Source organism: Megalops cyprinoides, chromosome 16, assembly GCF_013368585.1.
Source record: "Megalops cyprinoides isolate fMegCyp1 chromosome 16, fMegCyp1.pri, whole genome shotgun sequence".
NCBI lineage: Eukaryota > Metazoa > Chordata > Actinopteri > Elopiformes > Megalopidae > Megalops > Megalops cyprinoides.
Window position 1 is genome coordinate 25323523 of NC_050598.1, and position 20590 is coordinate 25344112.

At 43.2% G+C, this 20590-nt stretch overlaps 1 protein-coding gene across 6 annotated transcripts in view; it reads left to right on the top strand.

Moving 5' to 3' along the window:
- The window catches only part of fgf13a (fibroblast growth factor 13a), a 108663-nt gene that overhangs the window by 77550 nt on the left and 10523 nt on the right, over window positions 1–20590 (top strand). For 5 of the 6 annotated variants that reach the window (XM_036549092.1, XM_036549091.1, XM_036549089.1 and 2 more), the window contains 2 exons: window positions 10095–10205; window positions 15156–15259. In XM_036549092.1, coding sequence (XP_036404985.1) covers window positions 10095–10205; window positions 15156–15259 — 215 coding nt within the window. Of the gene's footprint in view, window positions 1–6118; window positions 6375–10094; window positions 10206–15155; window positions 15260–20590 lie in introns of those variants that run through there. The other variant, XM_036549093.1, reaches the window with a different exon arrangement.

The window sequence follows — 20590 nt, forward strand, 5'->3', positions numbered from 1 at the left end:
GCTGAAGTAAAGCCCTGGAATCTTACTCAACAATGGTGTGACCTGCAGAAGCATGTCAGGTTCATGCCAGTTCGGGCCCATAACTGTTATAGCGGTCGAGTTTGGGTAGGGTTGGGCTCACTGTCAGGTTTTGAACGCACAACCATCTAAAATCTAGGCTATAATCTCAATGACATTTAAACAAAAGGAATTAAGGTTTTTAAGGCCACTAAGCATAGGTCAGGAATGGAGGATTTGTTTATTTACTAAATTATTTCAACAGCAAGTATTTATTTTAACCTAATTACCCTCCACTTCCCCGGAAAGAGCTGTTTATTATGTTAAACTGATGAGCTGAATTTTCATTTGTGTAGACTTCATTCGATTTACTCACTACACTGTGTCCCCAACAAGGGCGGTTGGTATTGTGTTCATTTGTTAAGCTGCTGAATTCTATATACTGTGGGACTTTTTTTGTATGAAACTGGATTCTCTGAGCGCACTGTGTTTAACTGAAAATGAGAGGTTTTGGTAAGATCATTTTGATACATATAACATGTGTTTTGATTTGATTTTGTGAAATTTGTGCCAGTAAAATTTGTGCTCATGTTTGTGTTTGTTCTTGTATGGGCTTACTGAACAGACAGATCATTTTTAGCCAGTTTGGTAATTGCTAGCATTTTCAGGCGAGCCAAATCCCCCCCTTCAGGTCGGGCTCAGGCCAAGTCCGGTAACAGATAGTTATCATCTTCTTGCTGGATTTGGTTCGGGTATTGAAGTTTGCGGGTCACGTTGGGTCTTAGGTTGCTCTTTTAGGTCTGTTTAGGTCTTTAGGAAAATCCAACAGAGGAACCAGAAGCAGATGGCTTCACATTATTGTCATACTTGAAGCAACTACTCTGACAGATGCAGTCCACATGCTGTGCACATGTGTATGCATATTGTATGTGCATATATGGATATGTGTACATGTATGTTTGCATGTATAAAACATTTGATTGATATTGAGTGCAGTGTAGTAAATAACAGCAAGCTTTCTGGCTTGTGATTGAATCTGCAACATGAATCAGGCTCATGAGCAGATATGGCAGGAAGGGAATAAATCAGCCAAGAAATATGGATTGGTCATCGGCTAAATGAACACTATTGACTTTTTTGCCAGTATTTTTCAAAGCTGCTCTTCAGTCTTGAAGTGTTCTCAGTTCTTTTCTGTAGAAAATGTAGAATTGCACCCTGGTTTCACTCGGACATTTTTAGGATGTATTCAGTGTGGTAGCATCAAGCAACTGTATTGAATTGGACAGACTTCAATCATGTTATGTTATTTTGTGATTACCCGTACTGAGTCCTATTGCAGTGTGATCTAAGAGGTATCCAGTGAGTAACTACCACATTTGGCTTCAGGCTATTTCTTCAGTCATCCCTAACAGAAACTGTCTCTTCTTGCCAACACTTTCATATATTGCATGTGCGTGACATATATGTGTCAACGTCATATCTTGGCCTTTTGTGCAGCTGGCAATTGCCATCTTCAAGCCATAGCCACAAGACAGAATTGCATGGACTGTCAGATGTGGATCACTAGCTCCATCTAGCGTTTAATGCTGCGTGCTCACTGCTCCTTCCGAAAATGTTGGATCGCTGTTTCATGATGTTTCAGTTGTATGTGATAAACTAGTATGTGGTAATGGCTATATGATTATTGATTCCTATCAGAATATTTGATTGCTGTGATGATCCCTTTATGATGAAAGTAGATGGAAGTTACATCAAAGACTGGATGTCGAGTAGTATGGGATCTCATACACATTCCTGGAGCGCGGTGTGTGGGTGCACTCCTGGCGTGGAACTTTAATCTATCACAGCGCCGTTACCCCTTTCTTCCTCTTTACATGACATTAAATTGTTGTCATTTTCAGACGCTCTTATCCAGAGCGATTTACAGGCTTATACGATACAATTTTTATGTTATCCATTTATGCAGCTGGATATTTATTGAGGCAATTCTGGGTTAAGTACCTTGCCCACACCTTGTTCTCTTGCTCTTGTAATACACAGTGACATCCAGAAAGGTAATGGGTACTCCAATGAACGCCTTCGGTACAACTCGGGCGGGAAATAAATCCGCGGCAAAACAAGACGAAGTAATCACCATATTGGATCAGCTGCGTAAGAGTAATGACAAAGAGTATGGCTTGTAAACCAAGGGTAGCAGGTTTGATATCCAACTGTATAAAACAGATGACGAATCTATGAAAGCTGCTCTGGACATGAGCGCTTGCAAAGGAAATGGTGTTATAATGGAGAAACTACTTGCGACTTAACCGAACCAGTTAAGATCACATTGTACAGACGTTGTGGAACACAGACGTAACAGCCCATGTTCTACTTTGGCCAAACATACAACTACATGTGTTGTCGATGCACATTATCTCAGGCTGAATGGGGAGCTGACATTTCCAGTGCAGTATCAAAATAACGGCGAGGCAATTGGTAAAAAAAATGAATTATTCAGCTTTCCTAAGTGTACAGGGCAGCAAAGTTCATTGCTTAAACGCTTCTCTAATGTCCATTGTTATATCCATTGATGTACATTGATGCTTTAGAGTCCAAAGTGGAAAGGCAGGCATAACTGGTTTAGTCCACGCATTAAGGGATCGTTTTACAGCCTTTTTTTGTAATCCGAGAATAAAGTCTTCTGGGCTTCATCAGTAAGTACAGTTTCAGTGCGTATGTTCGATTACTTTTCTCTTTTTTTCAGCCCAGAGCACAACAGTTTAGAGAACGCCCCATCACTGTTTTCCGGATCAACATTGCTTCCCAATGAATCATTAATGAACATTTTAAAAAGTCATAATGGTCTGTCACTAATGTCCATTAATGATCTCAGAACACCACTCGCATGAGATTGATGGTTTCTCGTCGATGCCTTTGAGGACTCTTTAAATATGGGTAAAACTTAGTAGCGTCTTCCTTTCACAACACGCTGCATGTCCCGCACGTATTGTTCACCGGCGTTCTGTGGCACCCTGTTAAAGAAGCATGACTTTTCCCTTAAGGAAATCAACATCAGGTACGAATCTACTGCTGTCTTCTCGTTTAAGGACTGTTAAGTATTGGTTGTTAAGTAATGCATTTACTGCATGCGTTTTAATGCAGTTTTGGATGCAAAATCTCTGTCATTCTATTGATGTACTTTTCTTTGACCTTTCTAATGATGAGATGGGTGGTCAGTATTGTATTATTTAGAAATTCGAAATCAGAGTGTATGTTGTCGCATGCTGTCTATACGCGGTGATGTTTGTACTTCAAAACTAACCCCGCAAAGAGGAGCTGTCCTTGGTGCTGAAGTTGTAACTATGTTGTCCTGTCTATGAGTAAAATTGTCCTGTTATGTCTGTAATTTTTTAATCTGAAGACTGTTACAATGTTGTAATCTCGTTATGCTTCTTTTTGTGTGTTCTCGGTTGTAATGCATAATAATTTTAGTCGAACAAATTGATACTTGTTTTTTTCTTAACTACAAAATAAACACGTTATTGTTTGATATGTAGCTCTAGTGAAATAGTAAATGTTTAAATGTTTTAAATCGTTTAATATATTTCACATTCTCATATAAATGACATTAGGTTATCTAAATTTTAATTTGTGAACCAAATCACTTGTTAAAGGTTATTGTGATATTTGGTTTGGGCGGTGCCTTTAAACTATGTTCTCTCACACTAATTTTCATTCTTTGAAACTAGGTCTAAGGAGTAATACGCTTTATTTGACATTTTGTGATCGTCCTTGTAATAAAGTAAAAGGCTTAGGTTTGTTTTAGCTGACAGAATATGTTATGTGAAGTGAATCTGTTGTTTATTATGTTATGATCCTTTTGCTACGTGTAGGCCAGTTTCACTATAGATGGCACTAGTGTGGCTTGGCTTAGGTGACCTACGACGGATAAAAAATGTACAAGTGGGAGGTGTCGCTTGTATATGTCTTGTTTTTTTTTTCTTGTTTTAACCTGTACGGTCGTATTCATGTACATCATGGCGGTGATGTAAGTCACACAGTATAACACAAATGCAATTCATCATACTTCCGTTCGCATTTTTCGGGAAATTGAGATGGGTTTCACATTTTGGCAATGGCCCGCTTTACCGTGAATGGGCAGGGTCACAGTGCACCCCTTAGGTGGATCTGGTTAGTTGCGAGTGGATTCTCCTGCGATTGTATCGCTCTTGCGGGTGTCTGGTGGCCGACCAGTTGCCTTTCAGCTATTATGCAACCCTAAGTGTCAGAGACAACAGCGCCCACTTGTGGTTCTTTGGTGCTGGCTCATGTACTTGGGTGTGAATAATGGAATTGTGTCAAACGAGAAGACATTTCGCTGCTCCTATATAATATTTGTGTTTTAAATAGTATCTAGTCGAAGAATTAATTAATTAGTTTGATTATTTAAGTACCATAATTTTGAACAAATCTGCATCAAAATTATATCTGATGTCGTTATTATACTTCCTATTCCAGCAATCATTAAGGAAAATAGTTAAGTATTGAAATGATAAATTCAAGACGACAAAAGTCGTGTCACTTCTCAGATGAATATACTGCTGTATGAGTTGTCAGTGACCAGACAGTTGAATGGGAATAAATCCACTCCTTCGACTCTTATTCTTCGTTGGCATATACTGCACTGCTATGGCAACGGGTCCTTAAAATGTAAGAGCAGGCATAGTGTTTCCTGTGTTGACGCAACATGCACATCTATACCCTGTGACGGGGACACTGAGTATGTGGATTGTTATTTTACAGCTGTTTCCACTCCACGTTACGGTACACCGTGTGCGTGCGCTCCTGTGCTACTTAAGCTTAGTGCAGTCAAGCACCGTGCAGAATTGCCCAGAATTGGCAGGATCGAGCAGAGAGCTTGTTAACCGTGGTCACGTTTGTTTGGGTGCTTGTTATAATACATCGGGCGTTGAATAAATCGTATGACATAGCTGCGTGGTAGTACACCTATCCGTAGGCAACGGCATCTCCAGCACACGTGTCAAAGCGAGACATTTGCCACGCTTTAATTCCGATGAAGATTTCTGCTCGTTGGTCATGATAGTGGTGATTTGTGGAAGTTGAGGAAGCTACCCACCCAGCTCCCCCCTCCCTACTCCCCGGAGTTCTCTTGTTGAGAGATGATGTGAAATCGTTGAATTTTTTATTCAGTTTACCGTCTCATCGCACCTGCATTTCTGTCTTCGTCGTTATCTTACCACGATTGAGAAGTTATACTCGCGGGATTTGCCAGGGGACGAACCCGAAGCCGCTTTCTTCAGCCCCCACTAGAATCTCGCCAGTCCTATAGCGAGGTGGGCTATTCATACAGAGCGTGGCGGAGAACGTACCTCCCACTGAAGCCGGATACCGCATTTGAAATGAATCGCTCAATTCTACTACCTCGTCTTGATACATTAAGAAGAAAGAGGGAAAGAAAAGGCATAACGCGCGTCATCGATTTATAGTTTTCTTTTTCTGATCACTATATTGATTCATTTTTATTGGTCTCTTTAGCCTCCCTTTCGCTCATACTGAAATATTTCAGCAGCGCTTGCCTCCCATTGAGAGACATTAAGATACAACAAAAAATGTTCTCTGTCCATCGGCTAACAGGTGTTTTTCTGGCTGTGCATCAGCGGCCGTTCAGGGGCACCAGCGTCTCTTTTTTCACGTGTGCCGTCACAGATTTTGTGGAGTGATACACAACGTGTTTAGGCTTCTGCAGGAATATGACAGTTGTTTTTAGTTGCGAGCCTCAAACGATGACATAGTTGCGAAGCTGGTGTATTTACTTCCTGCAGTACTGCTACTGTTCAGTGCTGTATGAATGGGAGCACTTGCGTCTGGCTGTATTTTGTTCAAGACCACTTTTGTTCTGAGGAGAAAATGCATCGATACCGAGAAACGCCCTGTAAAGCATCCAGCTTAACACTCAACAACCAGGACATTTAAACCAGCAGTTCGGTCTTTAAAGCACACTGGAAACCACTGTTGTGAAGACGGAATTACTTTTGACAGAAGCAATGACTGCCTTACGCGTTTGAAGACTATTGTGGATTATTACTTAAGTTGAAAATCAATAGCTTTTGATCGGTCTGCGGAGGGAGGGTTTTTTAGATACATTTTTTAACCTGGAAGTTTTGACAATAAAACCGTCAAACTGGCAATGGCTGCAGCGATCGCCAGCTCCCTTATTCGACAAAAGCGGCAGGCGAGGGAGCGGGAGAAGTCCAATGCCTGCCGCTGCGTTAGTAGCCCGAATAAAAGCAAGGGAACGTGCGAGAAACCCAGCAGACTGAGCGTTTTCTCACGGGTGAAACTCTTCGGCTCCAAGAAGCGAAGGAGGAGGCGACCAGGTCTGATATTGACTGTGTTTTGTGAGGTTCACCTCTTCCATCACAATGATCGTTAATACCGTTGTTGTCATCACCTGTCACCCAATCATCGTGATCAATCCTCAACATCATCATTTGCCGCTTTCATCTAAACGTGATGTTTCCAATAGGAAATGACTGTACCCTTCCACTTTCTTATTGGAAAACAAACATTACTGTAATGTCAGAACACTCTTTCCCAGCAGGGTAGGTACCAGACTGAGAAAGTACAGCAAATATATTTTGAACTAAAAACGTTTGTCGTAGACTAAAATACATTTCCCTGTATTGAGTAGGTGCCGTGGCATGTGACACAAGCAGCAACATAGTTTTATTTTATATAAGGGGATATGATGCAGAGGATAGTTTCACGTGCTTCATTTCATCCCTTTAAACCTGTCTATCCATGAAACAATCACATTTAAGTTGAAAATGGCAATGCCAATGGAGCAGCTTTTGTGCATAATGCAAAGACGTCCACAGTTTAGCAAATCCACATTGTTGGAATGCAGGTTTGTCCTTTTAGTTTTCTAGCCAGAGCCTTTGCTAAAGCACAACGGTCTCTGTTTTTCTGTGCAGTACATTTGGTGAGTGTTACAAAATCAGTACAATGATGTGTTATCTGGGGTGCAGCCCTACAGCGATCTGGGTACTGCTTGTCAAGTATCAGTAATGTTTTGTAAAAAAAAAAAAAAAAAACCTGCAGGTTTTTAAGACTAGAGTTTGTTTGAGTCAGTTACACAGTAAGATGTGAACTTCAGAAAGGCGTTATGAAGCAAGTGCATTGATATCACACAGAAGCCTTTTGTGTGTTTGGATTTCTCTTTGGTCAGTGTCACTGTAGTTCCCAGCTGAACACTGACCAATGCTACTTAAAAATGTCATTGTACATGTAGAATAGCCATCACTAGTAAGATAACATGGCTTCCTGCAAATGTTGATAGTCTGCTAACATATTAGCACATTCTAATCATAGTATGTTGCTGCTTGCATTAGTAATATAGTAATGCTGATACATTCTTTTCTTCTTACCATTATATTACCATTACCATTATATTGTATTGGTATATTTAAAATAATTAAGATGTTATGTTAGCTGGTGAATAACATCAGAGCCTGTGGCCTTTGGAGGAGTGCTCTGATTGGCAGACACACAAGATGAGTGAGAATTGAGGAAGTGATCTACAGAGAAAAAATCATGCTGTCCTCAGAAATATCATAAATGCAGCCTGAGAAAATGAATAAAACATTCTGCAGGTTAAAGCACCCCAGCAGAGCTGTGGAAGGACCCTCTCTCCCCCAAGTAAGTTCAGAGCTTACTAATCATCCGTGATTTGGTTACACCCATGAGCACTGATCAGTGTAACTATATGGGTGTTCAATACTTCCTCCATCCAATAGATTCCTGAAACCTATTTTGGGTTAGTTAGCAAAACAGAAACTAATATCAGAATTCATCCTTGTAGTAGTTATGGTCACAAAAAACCAAACGAGTGCATTTGTTTAACAGTAAATTCAACAAACATCCAAGCAGCGCATGCATGGAATTTTGCACCTGAACGTTGCATCTCTGTGTGTAAATTCCAGTGTGTAGCCTTAGAGCAGCCTGAGCTGTCCCGCAGCACCGCGGAGCCCAGCTCCCCACACCCTCCCTTGTTTGGTGGGCTGGGAGGAGGGAGGGACCCGCTTACATAACACACCGTGCACCTCTCAGCAGCAGCGGCAGCAGCAGCAAAGTTTCAAAAGCTGCTTTCTGTCAGGAACTCTGAGCTGCTGTCAGTTGTAGTAGAATAGCTCAGGTGTGGCAGCAACCTCCCCCATGTGGCTTACAGCAGACCCACATTTTCCTCACTGCTTACCTTTCCCTGCTGCATGGAAAGTTCCTTCCTTTACTTTAGCAGAGCTTCAAGCTGGTGTCAGCTGGGTCTCCTACACTAGCTGTGCTTCTTTTAAGCTGCATATCAGGTGCAGTCAGTTCCCCGATGATGGGTCCTTGCCAGCGCTGGAACACCAAATGCCTGGTGGTGGGGAGGGAGAGGGCCGTGCGTGGCTGGTGTTATCGGCTCTTGTTCCACCAGGGCTGGCAGCGTCTTGCCACAACGCTCTCGGACAAAGGCGCTCTCTCACGCTCATCCCAAATGCGCCGCCGTTCTGTCACGGTTCGCAAATTGCGCCTTTTTTTTCTCTCATTGTGACAGATATATTCAGTGGCTGCTCTTTATTAAATGTGTTCATTATCATTTCATCAGGCTTTAGTAGGACTCGCCATTGTGGATGTATAGGATTGGGTGCATTTTAGCCCTCCTGAAATATCTGAGTACACAGATATTTGACACACAGCGCTGTAGAGCCTGTTCTGATGTTCTTGCCGTAGTAGTTACAAAACATTGTGAGTCTGTACACAGGCACCTACAGAATGAGCACCGTTCCTCCTTCTCTCTAATCATGTATGTTCGTTCTTCCTGCTTTCACCAGCTTTGGGAAAAAAAAACAAGCCTCGTGAGCTGCTGCTCGTTATATCAGCTCACCGTTCTCAGCTACAGCACGGTCAGAGCGATTACGGAGAGTAGGCTGGTGCTTTCGGGAGAGGGGTCTGGGCTATCACACGTAATTCCAGATCAGACTGTTATAATTGAATCAAAACACTTTCACTTGAAAAGAGCGTCTGTCACCTCCTGCCTTGTTGGGTTTTTGACAAGTAGCTAGTGGCACAGACAGTAATAAGAGAATGCTCTGTATTGCCCTGGCAACCTTTGAGAAGGAAGAACAAAAGGTAGGATTGAAAGGTAAAAGCATGAAAGAGATGATGAAAGGTTTGGAAAACCAGGGTAAAGGACACTGCTCTGGTGACTGGTGAGACAGACATAGCTTCACATACAGCAGGCTTAGACAAGTTTGTCAGCCTTATTTTTAATTGTTCAATGGATGGCGAAGACCAAACAAATTTGACCTTTTTCAGGCTTTGGGTTTCATATAAGATTTTTTATAAGCCTCGCGTTAACAACTCAGTCAATGTTAGCAAGTCATATGTTATTATTGCAGCTGTTTGCACATACTGGCAAACTGGAAGTAAATTATTTAAACTTATTGTATGCACTCACACTGGACTGACAGTAAACAACCTTGCTAACTAGCTAAGATAAGACAACCAGCTAAGGGAATTTATACAAAACAGCTCAGACTGTTTATGATTTAGGTTTAGACCCTACACATTAAATCTCTAAAATGGTTGGTTGAAAGCTCTACGGGACTTATGTAACCCTGTCTTAACCTACATAGTACCTCAATGGATGTGCACACTGGGAATACCATCAAAGAAGCTTTGTTTATACAGAAAACAATGTGTTTTAATCGGAGCCAAGACTCTTGATTGGCTTGGGTCAGATAGAGCTGCTCCAATCTTCCATACAATAAGCCATTGCTTCCAGTGAGGAGGTACTGTTCTGGACATTCCATATCTATGGTTTAGGCAAGAGCGGTTCATTCATGATCAGTGCTGTACTTACTGTACACTGCTCTTGTGTGTGTCAGTAGTCCCGTTTGTAGTGGATATTCAAGCCCTCGGAGGCTGGAGAGGCTGCCAAAGCTGGGCTGTGAGAGCCTGTGTGTGTGTTTCCCCCCCCCCCCCCCCATTCCACACAGAGAGGTGTGGTCTGTGTCACTCTGCACTCACTCCCTCTCTCCTGTCCCCTGTCTCCACAGAGCCCCAGCTGAAGGGGATAGTGACAAAGCTCTACAGTCGGCAGGGCTTCCATCTGCAGCTGCAGGCGGATGGAACCATCGACGGAACGAAGGAGGAGGACAATGGCTACAGTAAGTCTGCTCAAATGTCACTGCGATGATTCTTCAGACAGACATGCACTGCCCCCCCCCCCCCCCCCCCTTATTGTACAGTGCAATGGAAATGGGCACTTTCCTCAAGACTCTTTGCATCTGAATTGTGCACTCTTCCAACGACATGCCTGTCCTTGTACAAATGAAATATGCAATATTACAGACCGCCTGCGTTTTGTGTCCCATATACCACACCGACTTGCTCAGTGTTCATGCCTCAGCGTTCATGCTTTATTTCTGACTCCGTCTCATATCTTTTTCCCTCCTTCCCTCTTCTACTTTCGTTTTTCTGTCTACCCCCTTTTCTCCTTTCTCGTTATCTGTGTCTCTGGACATTCTTTGATTTATATTCTCATTTTCGACCTTTTCCTGTCTGTCTGTCATTTCTGTCTGTCCATCTCCCGTCTTAAATCCTTCCACTGGAGCTGCCTGCTCATTGCTGCGGCTCAGCCCTGATTGAACCCAACCTCCTCTGCACTAGTGAGCTCCCAGGCTGCCCCTCTAGTGAGACCGGACCTTTTCAAACAGACTGAACATGAGTGGAAAATTACAGGGCTGCCGCTTGGCTCCAGAGGGGGAAGATGAGGAGAAATGTCCTCACAGGTTCCAAGCCAGGGAAATGCGCAAAGGACTGTTATAGAATTTTCCTTCATTAAGGGATGTAATGTCAAATCACCAAAAAGAACAGAGGCTGTTGGAACTGACATTGGTAGTGATGTCAATACATAGCCTATTCTGAATAGCCTGTTCAAACTATGAATATCCTGGACAAACTATGCTCGTTTGACATGAAAAGAGCAGACGGTACTCACTGTAACTTCAGTGCAGTGCTCCTTGATGTATGGTACTAGCTTATAAATTTGATTTACACTGATGCCACAGAGAACAGATGGGATAACTTGTGTTTCCTTTGCCAGAGCCATAAACTCAGTGCTGAAAACAGATTGCCTTTAAAACTGTAACAGACCTCTCACACATACAATGTCTGTAAAGCTCCGGAATGGCAGTCAGTCTAGGACATTCTGCCACCGGGCTTTTATATCCCTCGTCTGGAACGTTTTAAGGTTTTTTTTGGCAAAGAGAAAGAACATCTTAAATCAACCCTAGATTAAATTAAATGACATATTCTGAGGCTTCAATTAGATAATCTGTCTCCTCCCATTACAAACCCTGCCACCAGTTTATGTGTCTTCTGTAGTAGACCTTAACTTCTCAAAGAAACCATTAACTACAGCAATTCATCCTCCTGTTCTGTTCTGTTCACATTTTGTTTCTCACACAAGGGCTGGAGATAAACAGCCCACAAGTACTGTACATACAGTACAGCATATTATCCAACAGCAAGTGCTAGAGGGAATAGTGGCCCAGAAGGTTATCTACAGAAAGAGTTTATTTAGGATAGGCTAATGAGGTCATCTTTGGCATGTGTTGTTCCAGTCAGATGTCTTTCTCTTTACTCTTACACAGCAGAACGTTGACAGTTACAACTGTCTGAAGATGCTTTGCTCATATGCTTTGCTCACAAATGTGCAGGAAGTCTCACCGACACCGGGATGACCAGGCGGCAGTGGGCACATGCGTCAGAAGGTGCCACAGTGTGTGTGGCGATCACGCTGACGAGCCGAATTTAATCTGCGCTATTTCACACCAGCCGCAAGCGGATGCGGTGTTCTGGGGAACGGTTTGCTAAGGGGATTTCAATTAGTCATTTAACCAGGAGGATGATGCCGTTCTGCACATTAACACCCTCGCCACGCAGTTCACGTCTGCAGGGGCAATAAGGGAGTCCATAATCTTTGTAATTAACACCCATCCCCAGGGAGAGGCATTCCAACGCCACTGCGTAGAGACTGTGGCAGTGATTGAGTGTGATAACGCTGACTGTCCAACGCCTGAAGGTCCATGCGGAAACCAGACCGACACTTTCAGTCACTCCTTGACACGTGCTGTCTTCACCTGGCTGCGCACAGTGAGTTTTACTAATATGTGTGGGGAGGTAGGTTATGTAACGGCTAGCCTCATTTTTTTTTTGCCCCAAACATTTTCATCTCTGAAGAGGAAATTAAAAAAAAAAAAGCTGCTGGAAAAGAAGAAAAAAGTGAAGCTTTTTTGCACCGTTACAAAAATAGCGTTGTTAGGAGCCGGGTGCTCTTGTCTCCATGGCGACGACAGCACAGTCCTTTTGGAGCTCTTAGTGTTTTGCGATGGTGGGAGAGGGCCTACTCAAGCTCAAGCATGCTCACACACACGCACGCACACACACACACACACACACACACACACCATTCAGGCAAATTAATGTGTGCTTTACATAGCTGACCTAACAGGCAAACAAAAACAATGAGCTAATAGTATTCAACAGATTAAAACTAATTTCCCGAAGTCCTAAAAAAACTATTTTTATAATACATACAAAAAAAACATGATTGACTGATATTTTGCACTTGTAATCATAATGGACAGGTGTTAAATTTTGTTTCTTTTGTATTCCATTTTCTCACACTCATCTCTGTATGTTTTGCAGGATGGTGTCTTAGTGCTGGTTACTAACCTTACGTTGTGGTCTTTCACATGCATCTGTGGATGCAGAAATCAAACTGGGCTGCACTCCATGGCTTCTCTCAAGCACAGGCACACAGAATATCTGAGGCATCTTTACTGTTGATTCCCAGATACTGATGGGACCGACACTATCACCTCCTTTCTCTTGCTGAAACTAGACCACCATCAGCTCTGTTGTAGTAAACATTGCTCTCACAGTCAGAGCCATTAAAACAGGTCCACTGCCCCAAGCCCTCACCACCATTCTCAGATACAGCCAAAGCCTTACTGACATCGGTGAGGTCTGCACAAATGGGTGATGTTTATTGGTGACGTCTCAAAGGCCCTCGTGTTCATTTAATTTGCAATCAGCGTCTTAGGGCTGGTTGCCTTACTCTGTTAGTCACTTAGGATTTAACTGCTTTTTCATTTGTCACATACTCATGCTGTTAATCTATGTTTTGTACGTTTAAAACCCTGAAGCTGTAGCACTGCATTGTAATTAGGACTCATTAGAGGCTGCTAGATAGCCTACAAATTTTGCAGTTGGAATTAGCAGATGGAGAGTTAGAAGCCACGAATTCTTGGAGGACAGGTATGACAAAAAACTAATGTGCCATTCCTAATGTGGTCATGAGGGAGGGGTCATCTTCTGAGGCATGAGCTGGTGATGATTATACAATAATATCTTTAGACTTAATAGAGGAATAGTAAAATTACATTACATTACAGTAATTTAGCAGATGCTCTTATCCAGAGTGACTTCCAGCACAAAAGAACAGAAGTGTATCCATTCAAGTTGAAATTTCAACGAAGTTGAATTTCAAGGACGCTGGGATCATGTGTAGTAAGACCGAAATGTAACACAACAGAATAATCACCTATTCTGTGGCTTGTTCTGGTGGGTGCTCAAACTGAATTAGTAGTCACGAGCACTTCAGACCACTTCAGCCCTGGTTCAGGTTATAGGTCCTCTCCAAGTGGCGGCTGTACCATCTATGCCCTTGATGAAACCCATGCTTTCACTCAAGCGCTCTGTGAGGTAGAGGTAATTGAGTTCTCCCTCCCAAGTCTCTGGTGGCAAATGACTGGTGACCCTTTTTGAAATGAAGCTTAAAGAATATGTGGATGCTGTGTTTGTATATCTTTCAGGCTCTGTATGTGGATTGAGGAGACAGTTATTACCTGTATTGTCTCTACACATACAATCAGTGGGTAGATAAGTCTGTGAATAACCTGAAGGAAAGGATGGGGGGCAGGGAATGAAGCTTGGTGCTAGAGCTGAGGGGAGGAGAGTGGGAGGGTTTAAGAAGCTGTTGTTGTTAATACCGTATTGCCTTTGCACGGCATCCCTTTCTCACCTGCCCCAATGCTTAAGATCTGTATTATTAGGAAGTAGATTGGCATTAGATTGGCATGGTGTTAACAGTCTGTGATCGATTTAACTGGTTTGTATTGTGCGCATTGGGTGCTACCTCCAAGTTGAAGGTAAAGGGGAACGCAGCCTCAAGTTTTTGTACCTGAACACACCCCGTGTCCCACAGTAGCTCAATGGGAGATGTGTTTATCATTTCTTTAGCATGCCACTGCTTTCAGATGCTGCCCAAAGGCCCATACCACATGGTGACCATACCCATAATCTGCGACTGAAATAGATCATTGCTAGAAACCATCTCAGCTGAAGAATTTCTGAGGTTCCCTGGGTGGCTTTTTGCATCTGCGTTTTATCTGGTTTTAGGGCAGTGTTTGCTTTTAAAGCATGAAACGGTTGAGGCATTCACTGTTGAGGAGCTGCAAACATTTTGTTGGAATCCTTGTCTTATTGTCATTCCGCGATCTCATGGTAAAATAAAGGTATTGGGATAACCCTGCGACTGAGCAGCTCCCTCACTTTCTTGATCTGCCCTGTGGTAGACAACAATGCTCTCAAAAAAGTGTTACGCCACTTCCTTCATGCTTAGCTTTTCATCTCCAGCACTCATGGTGTCCAGATACTTTCGCAGAAAGCCAGCATGACTAAGGATGGCTGGCTGCCTTTTCTTTCCTTTTGGTAATGGGTATTATGTGAAAATGGGAGGGCTGGCAGTTTTGGCCAACAAACTGACAGCGGGACAAAGGTGCTTTGGCAGAGAAGATAGCGACGGGCAGAGCGAGGTCTTCGCTCGGCACGCTACCTCCTGTTTAAATGGAGTCGAGCAGAAAGACCGCGCTGGCAGGATCGTCACCCCCTGCCTTGTGTTTGTCTTGTTCTCATCCACAGTAAGTGCTGTTTAAATGTTTAAATGTGAATGTGGTGCTGAAAGGGGTAGGGAATTCAGCTGGACAGTGCTGTACAGATTACTTGCGTTCCAGTTTTGTCCTGTGTATTAATGACCATCTCTCCCACAGCCATGTTCAACCTCATTCCTGTGGGGCTCCGGGTGGTGGCCATCCAGGGCGTGCAGACTAAGCTGTATCTGGCCATGAACAGCGAGGGCTACTTGTACACGTCGGTAAGTTGTCCAAAACAACATAAACACCTGTGTCAGGCCTGTGTTATCTGGTGAAAGGGCAGGTGGTGTAGTGGTCAGGAGCTGGTTTTATAACCTTGTAAGGTTTCCTGCAACCACTGTCATTGCATCCTTGAACACAGTACCCACCTGGACTGCTTTAGTAAATAATAAATCGTTGAGGCGTGAATTACTTTATGAAAGTAATGAACTCTGGATAAGGAAATTAATAATGTAATGGGAATTGGAGACAATTTCATGGCTTCCCCTCCTGGCTAGGGTGAATGTTTGCTCCTAGCAGGTCTGGCTCTTTAAGACAGGATGACATTGGCTGTGATGGGGTTATCTTCCGTCAGTCTCGCCCGGCATTGAGGTAGAGATGTGCTCTGAATGAAAGTCACCTGGGCTTGTGCCAGACAGACACCTGAGCCCTGGCTCAGCAGTCCGTCTAACGCCAGACGCCTTGCTGTGCGTCCGCTTTGAAATGGAGGCACCGAGGCAATAATTCCAAACGCGTGCCACTCTTACCTTGGCATGGCCCCGCAGAAGCCGTGGGTGTGTGTACGTGCTAGAAAGCCTGACCTTCTCCACATACTATTATCCAGCAGTGCCAAAGTTTAGAAGACAGAAAATCAGAAAGCAAACTAATCTCCAGCAGACAGGGCTGCATTCTTCCTTCACATCAAGGGAGTGACACAGATTACATCTTTGATTTTTCAGAAGTTTGTTATCCCTTCCTTAATTCTTGCAGCACTGTGCTTCGTAAAGGACAGACATATTATTTGGGGTGTGGGTGGTGATCACTCCCTGTGCATATTGAGGGGCGGGATGCAGGACGAGGCTGTGCCCTCTGCCTCCTCAGTGCTGCAGACCATCTGGACGCTGCTGCTACAACAGTGACTTATGACTGGTGCTTACTGTAAACTCTCCACCAGAGGGTTTCCACACTGGAACCCGGAGTTATTTATTGCCCCTGTCATACTTGAACAACCACCTCGTTCCTGCATCTCATGGGTTCCTGGACACATGTATGGTCAGTGCAAAAGGTGGCCTGCCCCCTTGCCCTGCCCGCCCCCCTCTCTCCACGCATGGCTGACCTTCGGTTCTGCCTGCACGAGACCGAACACTTGCGTGTTGGCGTGTGCCCAGGTTACCATGGCAACGCCAGCAGCGCTGAGGAGCAAGTGTGTGGGTTGATTCGAGCAGCCCCACACCTCCCTTTGCTCGGGGAGGGTGGATAGAAACAAATAAACAACAAGAACCTTTAATGTCATTAAGGTTTTCTTACCACCGTTACTGTGCCATTCACACAGCCAATTGCAAGCCTGTCACTGTTTTAATGTGGTATTTTTCCATTCAAACAGACAGTACTCCGTTTACCAATTAAATGCTCGTACCATGGAAAGATATCAACCTCTATGTCAGAATCCATTCTCCCCAACAAGGCCCTGCAATTCCGATATAATTCAGTGTTATCAAAAATAAAGGATTTATGAACATAATCCAGTTGACAGCTCTGGCAGCCCGCTTCTGTTCTCTGATTAAATGAGCGAAGTTATGAATAATTCAGGCCTGTGCCAATAAGTGTTCCTGTTGCAAGCGTCAGGATCTCACAATATTGCAGGCTCCATAAACAACTGTGCAGGTCCACAGATGTGCACTGTGCACACGCCCCAAATATGTTCAGAATGAGCCCCCTGATAAAGTACAAGAGCCTGGAGAAAGGGCACCAAAAAATTGACATTCCCTACGATTGCTGCATTGAGAAGAACAGCGCAGGTAGTACAGGATGGTTTTCCTGCAAGATGCATATCATGCTTACAACATATTACACGCGTGATTTATGTTATTCGCCATGACGCATGTCTGCATAGATAATACAAGACTCCTGTCTGCTTTTCTGTGTTTGTCATCTGTGAAAGGCAGCATTTCTAGCCTTGCAGCAGAACCGTGTTCGACCGGAGTTCAGTCAGATGCTGTAGACAGCTAATCCTGGCCCTGAAATGAGCAGCGTCTAATGCGAGGTCCGATAAGGCTGCAGGCCGGCAGAACTGCGGCAGGAACTTTGAAGAATGCGTATAATTAGATTATAATGAATGAGATTACGGAGCCCAGCAGTCTGCAGGGAGCACCAATCCGAAGGCGCCGAGGTCAATATATAGAAAGAATAAAAATAAAACTTCAAATTAACAACATTCGCTGTGGATTTTCTGCTCCTGCCGAGTGCTTTTAATGATCTGAGCAGTGATGTTTGTAATTAAAAAGTCTGCGCTGAGACTCACTTAATAAACCCGATTCCTCATAGACGGAGTAGACTCCTCATAGATATGTTATTTACTTCATGGCTCCCCTGTGGGGCACTAAGCCAGTGTTTGCCTTCCCTTGTGCAGTGCTGTACGTAGCCAACTACAGTCATGCAAGGTGGACCGTATTAGCTAGATGATTTTACCATTTCTGGCAAGTTGCAGAAGATGTCAGTTACTCCCATGAGTGTTTTTATGCTTCACTATTACAGTGTTGCTCTTTCTCTAACAGCTATATATACATCTGGAACATTTACTCCCAATTCATTATACATAGGATCTTGATACATGTGCCATAACGATAATATTTGTTCACAGACATTAAAGAACTTGTGGAAATTCCCTTTAGAGTTTCTCTGCTTCTCTCTCCTGCTCATTACCATATGAATAAAATTATAAAATTACATGTAAAAATAGAAAGACGCATAGCTGATATCTTTTTTTTTTTTTTTACCTTTTTAACAAGATTGTCATATTGCATTCATGTTCATGTTAACCTTTGACAGAGACATTAAATCTAATTGCCTACTATAATTTCAAAAGCACTTCTGTATAAAAAGAGCCGGTTGTTTATACAGCGAAACTGTGGTATGATGTTTTCATTGCAGTTACACCGTGTTAAGTGATTTTCCCCTCAAGTAGTGAAGCATAGCTTTTGGCCATCTCAACTGCACTGTCAGCAGTCTTTGGAATGGTCAACCACTGCTTGCATGGAATAGCCGAACAGCATCTTCACCACTGTGTATATGAGAGCTGTAGCTATGGTGAAGCCAAGCGCTGAGGAGCAATCTGATCAAACCAGCAGTGATTAGGAAGCTCCAATCGGAGGTGGAAAATAGCCCAGTGATGGGCAATAGAGGGGTCTTTTGACTGAGGAATATTATAACTCAGTTTTTGTGTTTCTGTTTCTTATGAGACTAATAAATATATCATTTAGAAAAGGTCAATATTTTCTCTTTGTCTATAGTAAGTCTGTACTTCTCAGTCTAGAGTACTAAACTTGTTTGATCATATATGGATAGCCCATATTATCCCATTTTATTTGATCATGTGAAAATGTATTTATTCTAATGCCCAATATGCAAATGTAGTAGATCTGAGAATGCAAATATAGGATGAAATGACATTCCATCAAGACAAGTTTAGCTTTGTGTGTGTGTGTATGTTTGTGTGTGTCTGTGTCTTTGGCTAAAAAAGAGGCAAGTCTTTATATAGCTTAACTGCTGTTTGCTACTGCAATGTTACACTGTGCTCTCTAAGAGAAAGAGAGAGAGAGGGAACATGTGTGGGTGAGCAAAACGCACCAGTGAAAATGTATTCATCCGTCAGTGTCAGTGTGTGGGAGAGTTACAATCAATTAAAACTACTTCACTTTCTTCCATCACCTGCACAGTCCCTTACTGATCCCGCTGTTTAAACCCATGGAAGAGTTTAATGTGCAAGGTCACACACGTCTTTTATTGCTCTGTATCATGCCCGCCGTGTTGTGTGGCATCTTACCTACTGTATCCTGCGTGTTCAACAGCATTTCGAACAATGCGACAGAGAACTGCCTTCAACTAACTGCTTGCATATTTTCTGACAGAGCCCCAGGATAAAAAAGGAGCTGATCAATCTGGCAAACTATGTATAATGTTGGTTATTATGAAGCAGTTGTAGCCTTTTCATACCATCAAGAATGTGCCCCAGTAAATTAATGTTATATTCAATCTGTATAACAGGAAGAATAAAGTAATGACATGCCATTGTATGAAATGGGCCAGATGTATTAAAATAAACATGCCATTGTTTTCTTACCGATTTAATGCCAAATTTAAAAAAAAAAATCATTTTATGCACATGCCTTTGTAAATTGTGTAAAGCAGACTGTGTGCCTACTTAATGTATGGACATGTGCAAAATAACTAGGGGTAAAAAAAAATATAATGTGCCAGTTTTCTTGAGGTGCCTTTGAAGTGCGTTAATTAATTTTCCAGCGGGTCGCTGGGATTAGGAAAAGACAGCGAGCGTCACTTCAGTCCCGGTTCAGTTGGGAATGGTGTCAGATCCCTCCATCACACTAATGTGGAGGATGGTACACCTCATTAGCGTATAAGCAAAGGCGAGGGACACATTATCAAAAGAAACAGAGCTGATGTGGGCATGTTTGCACACACAGCAGCTATGCTAATCAGGAACTGTAAAACACGCAGGCATTCTCAGGTGAAGAGAGATTTAAGAGCTGTTGAAAGCACTGGAAATTCCAGAGTGTTGACCCGATTCACCTGAAGCACTGTGAAAGGGTACTGCACTGTGTATATTGAGCAATTCTTTTTATATTTTGTGTAATAATATATGCTGTGTGTGTGAGAGAGAAAGGAAGAGAGAGACAGAGATAGAGAGCGAGTTACTGTGGGAAGAAAATTATAAGCACAGTCCAGAATTTCCACGCACTTTTGTGTGTGCGTGTTCTTTTTATATTGTGTATAATAATATATGTGTGGGTGTGTGTGTGTGTGATAGAGAGAGAGAAAGTGAAGGAGTGAGTGATGATGAAAAGGAAACTGTAAGCACATTCCAGGATGTGTGTGTGTGCGTCACAGCATGTCCCTGTCGTAGCTCCTTGAGGAGTGCATGCAGCTAGCCTGTTCAGAGTGGCGGTGATGGTGGTGCTGTATGTAGTATCCACGCCCCCACACTGCCTCCCCCTCCAACCCCCCCCCCCCCCCCCCCCACATCAAAGGCCCTGAAAGCCTCCCCTGCAACAGGGCTCCCATGCGGAGCACTCTGTCGCTACCCAGAGCCAATCGATACACAAAAACACAGAAGGAGGCGGGAACCGAAAACGCTGTCAGGATCGCTCTCGCCACCACACTGCAAGCCTTTGATTGGGAGTGCTTTTAAAATGGGGGAAAAAATCCTGACATTGATAACGAAGGGGATTATATGGACTCAGACTGTCACGCTGCAAAAAGCCTGAGTCGCGGTGCATGGAACCAGCAAGTGACTGTCCCGCCAGCTTAAGGTCTTAGCACAAAAAACCCCCAAACAA